The sequence below is a fragment of the Etheostoma cragini genome, chromosome 10 (genome assembly GCF_013103735.1).
Source record: "Etheostoma cragini isolate CJK2018 chromosome 10, CSU_Ecrag_1.0, whole genome shotgun sequence".
Taxonomy (NCBI): Eukaryota; Metazoa; Chordata; class Actinopteri; order Perciformes; family Percidae; genus Etheostoma; species Etheostoma cragini.
The window spans coordinates 20641381-20654322 of record NC_048416.1 but is presented as its reverse complement, the minus strand read 5'-3'; the positions used below and the strand labels follow the sequence as shown (position 1 = coordinate 20654322).

At 39.1% G+C, this 12942-nt stretch overlaps 1 protein-coding gene across 7 annotated transcripts in view; it reads left to right on the top strand.

The window, feature by feature from the left end:
• Positions 1 to 12942, top strand: part of diaph2 (diaphanous-related formin 2) — a 384094-nt gene that overhangs the window by 212345 nt on the left and 158807 nt on the right. For all 7 annotated transcript variants that reach the window (XM_034884276.1, XM_034884275.1, XM_034884277.1 and 4 more), the window contains 2 exons: positions 729 to 830; positions 7593 to 7687. In XM_034884276.1, coding sequence (XP_034740167.1) covers positions 729 to 830; positions 7593 to 7687 — 197 coding nt within the window. The remainder of the gene's footprint in view (positions 1 to 728; positions 831 to 7592; positions 7688 to 12942) is intronic.

Sequence of the window (12942 nt, the reverse complement as noted above, 5' to 3'; positions counted from 1 at the left end):
CTACCCACTGTCACAATGACAGAAATGTTGGCACATGCAAACAATTCAGGACTGTGCTCTGATTCTTAAGGCTAATGTAGTGTAGTAGTAATGTTGAAGGGGGCTACAATCAATCACATCTGCCTTTCAACAAGTCAATGTTATACCAGATGTGCAGTGGCCTTACAAATGCAAGATAAATAATGTTAATGTTGCCATTTAGCTCATTTTAGCAATATGGCATGTTTTTGTTCAATTGTGGTAGATATATTTGATGTAGCAACTTGTTTAAGACTGGATATTTAAGGATGGCTGTGATTTTACACTGAAACATTTTATTAGTGTATTATTTGAATGTTGGATGCATCACAAGGCATCACTAGTTTATATTTTGCTTTTTATTAAGAGTATTATGGAACCAAAATACTAAAGTTTTCTATTATTGAAACTATAGTTTTTAATTGGTTTATGCCATCTGTTGCTGTCTTACACAGCTTTGCCCGTCAGCTTACGCTTTAATATGCATAAATGTATTTACATTGTAATGAATGTAAATTATTTTACTTTGTTGTTGGAAGTTTAGAATTTTCTTTTGGATATCATTAAGTTCTTTCTTTTCTGAAGTGCTGAAAGCAGTCAGTGTAACATTTTGAGTAGCATGCTGTACAGTCTTATTACATTGCATATAATTACAAAAATGTTGATGTACTGTTATAATTAAAAAAAATGTATGTTTCATTTTTCTGCAGTGAAAAAAGATGTGAAAGATGAGACTGATGACAGAATGCAACACTTCAAGAAAAAGGCGAAAGAGCTTCGCATCCTGGATGCAAAAACAGCCCAGAATCTTTGTAAGTATATAATTTAATGTTTTTATGTAGTTTCCAGTATATGTATTTTACAGCCACTAACAACACGTTTAATACCATTAGGCCATGCAGTACTATATTCTTTTGAACCATGACCTTTTATGACAGAAATGTCAATGTTATTTTCCATGACACCCCAGGCCTTTTCATACCCCCATGAACTGCTCAACAAAGTTGTTTGTGGGAAAAAAACAGGAGAAAGCCCTTAACAGTGATAGTGTTTAACTGAGACCTTTGGGGAAATGTTTTCTTGGCAGTTGTTTAGTGGTCACTACACGTGCATGTAGATTGTCACCAAGTTCCCTGTCTGTTTTAATGTGTAAAGCAAATTCCTATCAGAATGGAGCACTAAAGCTTTGTGTACAGTAAGTGTTCTGAATCCCCATGGGCCAAGTGGACTAAAGGTGTAGTTGATTCTGGTGTAGTTTTTACCTCACCCTCCAAGCGTTCCTTTATTTTGTGTCGTGGATGGAAAGGTTTTTTGGTTGGGGATCATTTCTGCTTTGATGCAAATGTACTACAAAAACTCTCAGCCTTATTTCACTAACAGCTCAACCCCTGCACCTTCTTTCTTCAATGTAAACCTCTTTGATCCCAAATCCATGAAATGTGTGTATCTAGGAATCCATTATACAAAGAATTTGAGTGACAGCTGGCAGCCTTTTTTATTTTGGCTAGAGCAGTTTCCCCAACTCTTTGGAATTTCATTTGCAGCCTTGATATCCCTTACCCCGGAGAACAATTGTTACATATTGTAACTCCAGATTCTATAAGTATCTCCCGGTTTAGGGGGATGCTACTCTGCATTCACACAGGTCAAGAACAAGAACCTTAGCGGTGTGTAGGTAGCCTCCGCCGTTACGAGCTTCAGTCCTCCCAACGCGGAAGAGGGAGAGCTTGCAAGGGGACCGGCTTCGGGGGATGTAGTCAGCGGACTTGTGCCTGCCAAAGAGGTCCCCTTCCCGGCTGTCTGGGTTTTGCCGCAGGTGTTATCCTTACCTTACTCAACTGTCCGCTTGGCTGCCATCGTCTGCTACTTTAGCTCCTAAAGTGTAAAGCGACAGCAGAATGCTGGCCCCCTGCTAGCTGGCGGCAGGATGTAACTGGTCGGTGGTCGGTACACGGCTGACACCGCTATTGTTCAAAGTCTTCAAACTGCTTGTTGTTGAAGAATAAATGGGGAGCAGATCTCCGGTCACGCCACTGTAATATACAGTATCTGCAGACGTAAGAGAGGCCCGTGCGGGACGCAGGGCGGGAAGCAAATCGGCACGACTGCGTATGACTGAAGGGATTAACCTAATAGCAATAGCTCTTAGAGGGCGAAACCTTATATGAAATAGAAACAATGTAGATCATAACACCTCATGAAATATGCATGTAAAATGCTATTATTACAGGTCACCCACCTTGCACTCCACCCTTTTTGTTTATCGCCATGTTTTCCTTACCTTTCTTCTTTGTGAAGGACAAATAGGGGTATGCAATGGCATACTGGATGAGGACTAGAATAAACTACTGTCAAAATAAATTGAGGGATGCACATACAGTACATCACAGAAACATGAACAATTATTTGTGCTTCCAACCAATTTCCTTCTTGTGTGCTGGCAATTTCTTACAATGGCTTCATATCTGGTGTTATCTTTAAAGAGGCCAGATGAATGAGTTCATCAAGCAAAGTATTAGGGTCTGATGTCAGGAAGGGGCATGTGGCATGAACATAAATGACATAATTTGTATGTGTGTGCATGTGAGCTTGTGTGCATATTTCACTATGTGCCAGTGTGTGCATGTCACTGCACTTGTGTATGAGCTGTGACATTGTTAATAGGTGTCACTGCCGTCTTTGATTACAGCCCCAGCAGATGGGCTTTGAATTCGGCAGGAAGCAAAAATAAGTGTAGAAAATCTCACCTCCAGAAAGGCAATGTGTGTTAGGCATGTGATCCTACACAGCTACACAGCTCCCCCGCATAGCCTTGACACATGCGGAAGCATCATAGATCACTTTCAATGCCTGCTCCTCAACCCTTTTAAGCTCCCTTTTCAATTTTGATGTATTGGTATAGAAAGTTCAGTGACTGGGAAGGGTAGCGGGACAAAATTAATGATTGTGATGCAAGTGTCACTTTATGTATTCTGGTATAATGATAATGCATGTGTCTGATCAATTGTGCCTACCTCTTTGTCTGTCTTTCTGTCTACTGTCTGTCTGTCTATTTAAACACCTACTTGCAGCTTTTACAATGAGCTGCAGGTGACTCGTTGCTGACCCTGAATAAAGAGAATTGTAGTTGTCAAAAGAAGATAAGATATACAAGCATAGACTACTTTTTGCAGTAAAGAATCAACTTTGACTATGATCCTCCTTTGGGGGTGATTGCATTAACCTAGTCACTTTGCTTTCAAAGCAAATGTTGGAAAAAACATTAGACCGAAATTGTGGCCAGTTTCCTTTATATTATAAACCATAAAGTTGTGAATGAAAGGGAAGAGTAAGTACACTGAGTAAAATGAAAATATATGGATTCTTTCAGCACTGTTGGTGAATATTCCCAGCATTTTAATCCTGAGAGACAGGATGCAATTCAGGTTAAATTACTATTCACACTATAGAGTAGCATAGAGCTGGGTACAGCAACAAAAGCCAAGTTCTTAATGATAACCCATTTTTTAATTGTACAATTAAATCTAAGTTGCCTATCAAGAAAAATTATATTCTGTATGTATTTAATGTTATTATTACAAGTTATTATTATTAAATCATTAGCAACTAGTAAATAATCTGTTGCCTTGAGACGTTTTGGTGCTACAACCGAAGCAGAAGCCAGATTGGACATTTGTATATGGTCTAGGGTTTACAAATGTCTCTTCTGCAATCTTTAATACAACAATTGCTAACACATACTGTAGGCTTGACATGTTAAAAAATCAGTGAGTTCAGTATCTTTTTGTTAATGTTGCGGCATTTTTAAAAGTGTGTTCAATATGTTCACAGGCCAATAAGAACTTGAACCAGAGATGTCTGACTTTAAGATCCAGGAATATTTATTTATGACTCCAACATGAAGTTAACCATGAAGTCGTATTTAATTTAATTGTTATAGCCACCAGCATATCATATTTAACATATTGCTCATTAACACAAACTGAGAATAAGTTACATCTATTACAGCACACACATCCATAACGGAGCAAACAGTGTAATACACCTTTAATAGCTAAGCCCGTGGCTCCACGGGCTAGTCTGTTTATTGGTCGCACGTTGCTAGCAAATTGCCCTAACACAACCTGAATATCAACAAGTGGCTGCACAAGTAATATAAACAATGTGCACATCTATCAGCTATGCAAGAAGAAACACATCAACAGCAATATTATCAAGGCAATAATAAAAATCTCTCTCTCTTTCTCTCCAAATAAATGTCATGTTGTAATACATGACAGTTTAGCAGGCTACAGAATAGTTTTAACTCAACTAAGTTCTGGGCTACACACATCACTTTAACAAGCCCCGAAAACGGGAAAGGAATGATAAAGAAAAAAGTCTGTTTACAGCTGCTGCGTTCTGTCCTCCTCTCCTGTCTGAGCGCGAGCGATTGGCAGGAGATCAAAGCGATGACTCTTGTCACTGATTGGTCATTCATCTCAGGAGAGAGAGAGCAAGTGTTACTATGGCCTTTTTTACAAGGCTGATAAATGTCCTGAGTGCTGTCATCAGTGAGATTCCAACTTCAAGAAACGCGTGTTGTAGGCTACGCAGTGCGCCTGCGCGGCAACTTCAGGAGACTTGGAGGAAGTTGGGAAGGATTAAACACCGAGTTTCCACACCATGGTAATCCACCATGATAATAATGGTATTTAAAAAAATGAATTTGATATTGTCAGCATTGTCAGGTTTACCTTGGTAATCGTTACATCCCCAATACATATTCTATATATGCTGTACGTATATACTGTTAATATATTATTGTATTGTACTGCAGCAATAGACACAGACTTATGATAGATTTATGCCGTTGTTAGCAGTCACCAGTACATGTATGCCTTAAAACAAGACATTCAATAAATCCTTTTAATCAATGTCAAGTGATGGTAAAAGATCACACTGTTTGCTAACTAATCCTAAGCACAGTGACTTCCCAAGGCAGCCTGCAGGTACTTCAACTAATGTAAACTTTTATTAATTGTGTCATGTGTAATGTGTACATAGCGTACATCAAAACTGCAGTAACACACCTCCACCTGCACCACTTTGCTCAACTTGACACATTTAGTTTGTATGCAGCAAGGAAATAACCAAACAGGTGCTGGGTTACCACACTCCTAGACAGCAGCAAAAGTTGGATTTTCAGACTGTCACTCTTTACCTGCCTCTTCTCACCCATCTGTATCAACTTCAGTTTGCAATCTACAATATATCCCAGGACCACTTTTGACAACCTTTCCCCCAAGAGAACCTTGTATCCAGCTGTTGGTTTCATATAAAGGGGATATATGACATATTAAAGAGACACTGATACATGTATAGCTTTTAGACATCAAACAAGGATGACATGATGAGGGGCAATTCCAGGATTTTTTAAGTGGGATAGCACAGGGGGGACCAATTAGTCAGATTGATCTACACATTGGACAGGGTAAAACAACACAATGCAATTTTGCTAAATAAACATCACATTCAAGGCAAGGCAGCTTTATTTGTATAGTTCATTTCAGCAACAGGGCAATTCATTGGTTTACAGAAAAACAGTTAAAAAACAGTTAACAAATAAAAAACTGATAAAACAAGAATAAATTTACAGTGCAGTATAAGAAATTAAACATTAAAGAAATGCACAACCATTTAAAGAAAGGCCACGTCAAAAAGAAAGGTCATCAGTCTTGACTTAAAAAAACGGAGAGTTACACTGGATCTTCAGTTTTCTTTTCCAGAAATGAGGAGCACAGAACCTGAATGTTGCCTCCCCCTGTTTAGTTCTGACTCTTGGGACAGAAAGCAGACCTGTCCCAGATGACCTGAGAGGTCTGGGTGGTTCTGGGTGGAACTTTGAAATGAATTCGTTGAGGCACTGGAAGCCAGTGTAAAGACTTCAGAACTAGGGTGACGTGATCCACTCTCTTGGTCTTAGTGAGGACCCGAGCATTAGCGTCCTGAATCAGCTGCAGCTGTCTGATTGATTTTTTAAGGAGACCTGTAAAGACACCATTACAGTAGTCAAGTCTACTGAAGATAAAAGCATGGACAGGTTTTTCCCAATCCTGTTGACACATAAGTCCTTTAACCCTTGATATTTTCTTAAGGTGACAATAGGCTGACTTTGTAATTGTCTTAATGTGGCTGTTAAAATTCAGGTCAGAGTCCATGCCTGCACCAAGATTTCTGGCATTGTCTGTTATTTTTAACGTTGTTGTTTGAAGCTGAGCGCATACTTTTATTCGTTCCTCTTTTGCTCCAAAAACAACCACTCATTTAATTTCAGAAAGTCCTGGCACATCCAGCCGTTAATTTATTCAATGCACTTTGTCAGTTTTTGGTGCAATAAGGTTATGTAAATGTAGATGTTGTCCGCATAACTGTGTTAACTTATTTTGTTGTTTTTCATAATCTGAGCCAGTTCATTAATAATTTCACTTGTTTTTCTTTAAAACAAATTATACAACCAAATACATCTTTTGTATAGGCTCTGTCTGCCACTTAAAAAAAAAAGGACTGAAAAAAAAAAGTGTGCTTGTTCTATGTATCGGAATTTGGAAACATTAATTGGTCATGTGAGAATTACTGGCAAAATTGGCAGAACAGGCAGCCAAGTGATAGTACTCTGATCCAATGGTAATCACCAGGGGGGGCAAAACATATTTCATTGGGGGCCGGGTGCCACCCTGTGCCCCCCTTCTAGCCCCACCCCTGGACATCATCTATTTATTATAAATACACCCCAGTCAAGAATGTGTCACTCTAATGAGGAAAGACATACATAAATTTAGATTACCAAAAGAAAAAGATGTTAGTTCAACTTCAGTTCTACAGTTCTGAGTCACCAGAAACTGTACAGAGTAAAGCCAGGAAGGTTAATGTTAAGTAAATAAAGATACTAACCTCACCTCAAAAGCAATAATTTTGATATGTTATGACTATGTTTAAGTAAATTCAGTAAATACTGTGTAGTAAATAGTAATAGATTGACAAATAAAAGATGTACTACCTCTCCGTGCTGCATGTCAAATACAGCCATCAGGTCCCACTGAAGCAGTAGTATAGCAGCTGTTGAGCGAGTCTCACCCAACTCATTACTAAACCTCCACCTGTGACTTCCACCTGGATACACTATCAGCTCCAATTTCCACTGTAGGCACCCCACCTGGAGAGTGAAACACCCACTAGACTTTCTCCTGAGGCAAATTCACTGTACTTGTATCCACCTAAACAAACCTTGTAGCCCTCCCAATGACACCATTACTGCCACCACAAGCACAACAGAATTATATGTATTATTATTATTATTATTATATTGACACCTTTCTCTATTACTGGTGAATCTTGATGTTTTCCTTCCCGATTTTTGTCAGGGTAACACCAATCCTGTTGAGGGCCAGAAAGTGTATTAGTTTTTCCAAGTGACAAGTTAGGTCTGTGGTCATTTTGTTTGAGGAGTGATGAGTGCTGAAATGTCTCTTTGAACCCAGCAGTATAATAAAAAAAGGAGAGGAAATGACTCTCTTCTCTCTCCATCACAACAGCAATTTTCTTGGGCTCGTTCCGCCTGCCGTATGAAGAGATCCGGGACATTGTGCTGGAGGTAGACGAGGAAAGACTGAGCGAATCACTCATCCAGGTAAGACTGATGTGGAGCGTGGTGTGTTAGTTTTTTCACTCACTCACTCACTCACTCACACACACACACACACACACACACACACACACACACACACACACAATTATTTTTACCATCTGAAAAATGTGTGTGTATGTGGCAAAGAGGGTGAGAGCGACTTTCTGTACACGTTCACGTGAAATGATAATTTTTGAACTCGGACAGATTGGTGACCCCATTTTACAATTGGTATGGTTGGTTTTTGGCACAAGTCTGTCTCCTCATTCTTATGTGGACCACAGAGACCCCCATTCATCCTGTTATAATGGATGATGAAGGACAAGGCTTGGCAAAGTCTCCCCATCTCCACCCTCCTTTCCTCTTGCCTTTGTCCTAACCATAATTGATGAGCTTTCTAAATGCTACTTGTTTTTGCTCCAATTTTATTTCTGTTTTTCTTGTCTCAAAAAGCATTAATTGAAGCAGGGAGGGCGGGTGTGTCTGAGGTTAAGATGCATCCCTGGACAGTGTGAGCCTCAATTGCGCTACCATCTGATTCCTGCACTGTCCTCGTGTTAAACACAAAAAAATGCACTTTTATCTATGTTTCAGTTTTATTTTTAGAAGTTGGAGTTGTACATTTCAAGAGTTAGCCTTTTTATGGATTATTTGATTTCAATATATATAATAATAATAGTGTTTTAAGTGACAATATGATATTTATGGTATTCCTTTCCCACCAGCAGTGGGCATCATTCAAATGCAGCGTTCAAGCTTAATTTCAGTGGTCTTTCTTACCTTAAAAAATGCAATACCTTAGGACTATCATTCTGAGCTGTGATAACCTTTAGTTAACTAGCAATCTTACAAAGAAAAAGGACAAGTTCATCCAGTATCAAACAGCTACCAATAAACTGACCTTGACCAAGCTAAAGACTCCAATCTGCTATTAATACGGTCCTTAACATATGAATAGTTTAAACTATTTGTCCAAATTCTCAAGGCTGTTACTGTAGGTAATCTCAAAGTCCTTGGCACTGAACCAAGATATTGATAAAAGGCTGTGATAAACAAATCATAGCTAAACTTAACTAACAATTACAGATGAATAAACATTTTTTTTAAATACACAATCCATCCACAGATAATCTCAGTGATGAGGTCATTATGATTCAGACATCAGATGCAACCTTCAATCTCTTTTGTTTAACAAAAATCCTTGTGAATCAATGAATGCCAGGTGGTCAGGGATAAGTAAAAAAAATTGGTTTTATTTTTCCACATGCACGCATCTTTTGTGAGGGTTTCCGTTTATCGCCATAACCTCTTCCATTCCCCTCCTTAATAAATGTGAAGCGTGACAATAAAGCTGCCAAAAAAGATGGAAGGCTCAACAAGGCTCATGAGAACAAGTGTGTGAGTCAGCGTAGGCATACGGGAACCAAGCTAATGTCACAGAGTCCATGGGGAGGTGAGAGGACGTACTGAGTTAACTTATCGGTGCAGAAGGAGCCCACATCTGGCAAGTGTGTGTCTGCTGGTCAGATAAAGATGCTAAAGACAAACCAAAGCCTTTACTTGACAAATAGGACAACACTTAAAAAAATGTTTTATTTAATTCCAATATACCATGTCAGTGTTTTTCCCTCCTTTGAGTGTAGTGTTACCTAGATTTGCTCAGTTTATCTGCAGTAATTCTCCGTTTAGATGTGCAAAATAATACTAATTAGTATTGCTCGATAAATCTGTAATCCCAATTAGTTTTTCATTCATCCATTGCTTTAATCTTCCCCCTACAGTTCTGTTCTTACTAATATTTTCCAATGTATTTACAATGGGTAGATTGCTTGAGAATTAAACATAAACAGATACTGTGTACACTGTATATGAAGCCTTCTCAGAGCCTTTTGAGTGGCAATGTAGGCTTTCTCCTTTTGAATTTGATTATAACCCAGTAATCATTTAATTGGACAAAAGTACATTTGACCGCGACCTTAGATCAGACGGGACACGATGCTGAATATAAGCATATTACTAAGCAGAGGAAAAAAGATGAAGGGAGAGCAGCAATTTATTTTAAAGTACTTGGACTGTAAGAGGGAGACATGGACACAATGCAATATCGAGATATGAAATCATTATCGGAATAGAACATTTTGGCCATTTGGTAAGAAAAGTCAAAATCTTTATTCATATGAAAATGTCACGGATTGTATACGTAAATTACCTTTGTTAGAAATTCTTAACTAACTTTGCGTTCGTGCGGATCTCTGAGGAAAAGGAGGCTGTTGGTCGAATTGAGAATTTAGGAAAAGGTTTAATGCAACAGCAGTGATGAAGATGATAAGACAAAGACAATCAGACACAAAGACAATACAGACAAACATAATAACACTGCAGCTGACAGCGGACTGGATCCATGCTTCCCCCTGATGGAGTCACGTGAAAACAGTGATGAAAAGTCCTAAAACACTCTGATTTATGTCCTGCACCTGGGGACGGTTCCTTTTCACCTGGCACATTCAAATCCATTCTCATTGGTCCGATGTTGTCATGACAACATGCTGAGTGCATCTTTGCTGACAAATGACAACCTGCCTTCTAACACTGCACCTTTGGGGGTCGTTTTGGTTACAGAACAAAAGGTTCTGTTGTGTAAATGTGAAACTAACATCAAGAGTTTAATTAGCATTGTATTGTCTTAGCCTAGACCAGGACCCCAGGGGACAGGAGACATAAGGCTACTTCCTGGTGTGAAACAATCGGGTGTCTTTCTATATGTTAAATAGTTTTCAGTTCTATTTATCTGGCAGAGACAGAGGGGGTAGGTGAGGTATAAGAAAAAGGCCCAACCTGACCTCTTAACGGACCAAATGCTTCTTAATCCTATCCTGGCTGCATCATACAAAGTTTATAACTTTTTTATAACTCAACACCTTCCTGCTGAAATAAGAGTTAAATGATTGTAGAACAAAATACTGCAGATATGAGCTCACAAATTTAACAAGGCAACAAGCGACACACACCTAAGAAATACAGTTGGAGCTATACAGGAGGCACTGGAGTGGTGCAAAAAGACTTCCTGCTGGGTGACACAGTCCTGAGTGTGGGCTCCATCTGCGCAGTGCTCATCTACACTCATTATGCTGATTTATCACTCTACACCACCCACTTTCAGCCACACGCCAATCACCATTTATCCACATGGACAACTGCACACACATACACAGTAGAAGGATGCATCGGCACAGCTTGGGAAATACTAAAAGGAAATGCATTTACCATCTTGCTAATGTAAGAAGGAGTGGGTGAGAGTGTGCACATACAATAAAAGTAAATAAATAATGGAGTTGAAATGGTGAAAGAAAGAAGAAAATGAACATATTTAAATAAAAGGTGCATTAAATGGAAGATGAAACCTATGTTGACCTTTATCAGCCATTGGTTAAATAATGTAGTAGTGTGCTCTTGCAGTTGTAGTTTTTAAAGCTTGGTGCCACCTGTTGCTTTTGCACGGAGCAATTAAAACATTTAAAATTGGTTTGTCAAACAAGAAAGGACTTATTTCTGGGACATGACACATTTGATGGCAAATATTAAAACGTTGCATAGTTTCTGATTAACCTACTATTGCAACCTTTATAGACACAGGAACCACTATTAGTAGTTAAATAAAATCCCTCTGTTTTGTAACAAAGGTGGTAAATATGTTGCTAGTTTTATATATATGCTTTTCTGAACATTTTTATCAGTTTATACAAATTGTTTGGCATTAATGAACACTCCAACTTTGAAACAGTGCTACTATACTGTACCTGGCAGTTTTACAAAGTTGTTTTGTATTAATGTCATCTGATGAAGATATCTTATAAACAAGGGATGGATTTAAACTGGTTTACATCACTTACATTATATGATATAGCAGGAAAATTAAACAAGATATAACTCTGCCCAGTTCAAATTTTTCCCTTTGCATTATTTTGCAAAGATGAGTGACCAGCAAGCGGATTACTGATAAATGAAGGTAATAGCGAAAATGGAAGGAAGAGGTGTTAATAACGTATCTAAAACTCTGTAACTCAATCTTATTATCTTCTTTCTCAGTCGTCATGTCTAATTTAATGATTTGTCAGTAGAATGTGGCAGTGTGCCGGCCTTGAAGTACCCCTACAATGTGTCACCCTGGCAGAGTGGATAGATAGGAGTTGATTGGCTCTCCTTATTCTGCATTAGGGCCCATCAGCGCCTCAGAGATGATGTACACATCCCTGAATGGTGGCAGACACTCCTGGCTCTCACCATTCATCCAAACTCCGTATGAATCTTTACAATTTTTTGCATGCTTATTTATTTTTAATCTCCATGCGACTAGCGCACATACATACGTTCAGCACATGCAAATGGTTAGATAGTGTCAGTTATCCCCTCTGTCTTCTAGTGTCTGCACAATTCTGTTATTTGTCATCCACCCAATTCACGTGTGTAAGTTTGCCTCGCAATCTTTCTCTTACTCTGTCTCTTTCCATCTCATTTGCCTACAATATTCATGGTGCTCGTGGACAGAGGTCACTTTTGTGTATAAGGTCAGCTTCATCAAATTCCAAAAGACATCAGAGCCACCCCAATATAATACCCTGTATAACAATGAGATGAAGAGGACAATGAAAAACAATAATGAACGTGGGCTCAATGAAAACAGATTGAGCCTCAGAAAGCTTGGCAAAGGTCTGCTTTTAAAGGGCTGACAGCTTGACAAAGCTTTTCATTGCTATTGTTGGCTGGCAACAGAAGCGACATGGGAAGGTACTGTAGACATTGTTTTTGTGCAAAAGAGTCAGGCGCGTGTGCTCTGGGCTTCAGGGTTCTGGTTGCATTGTGTTTGCTTTTGCTTTAGCACTACAGGATGACCAACACATAGACTTCTTTTAATAGCACCCTGGATAAGTGTATATACCTCACTCAGATTGTTTAAATCATAATGTCTGACACTACCTAAACTGTCCCTAACCCTAACCCTGCCATCCACTTGACTTATGCACTGGCATTACAACTGGAGTTGGTCCCCGGGCACCGGACTAGGGTTGCCCACTGCTCCCTATGGGTAAATGTACTAAAGGGAATATTATCAAATATTATATTATATGACATTTTTATGTGGCTATGCCTGCGACCTTGCTGTCATTGACTTAAGTAGGCTCTCCTGTTGTGGGGGGTGTGCGGTGAGGACCCAAACGCAGAGAGAAGGAGGCGGCAGGAGCAAGTCACAAGGGTTTTAT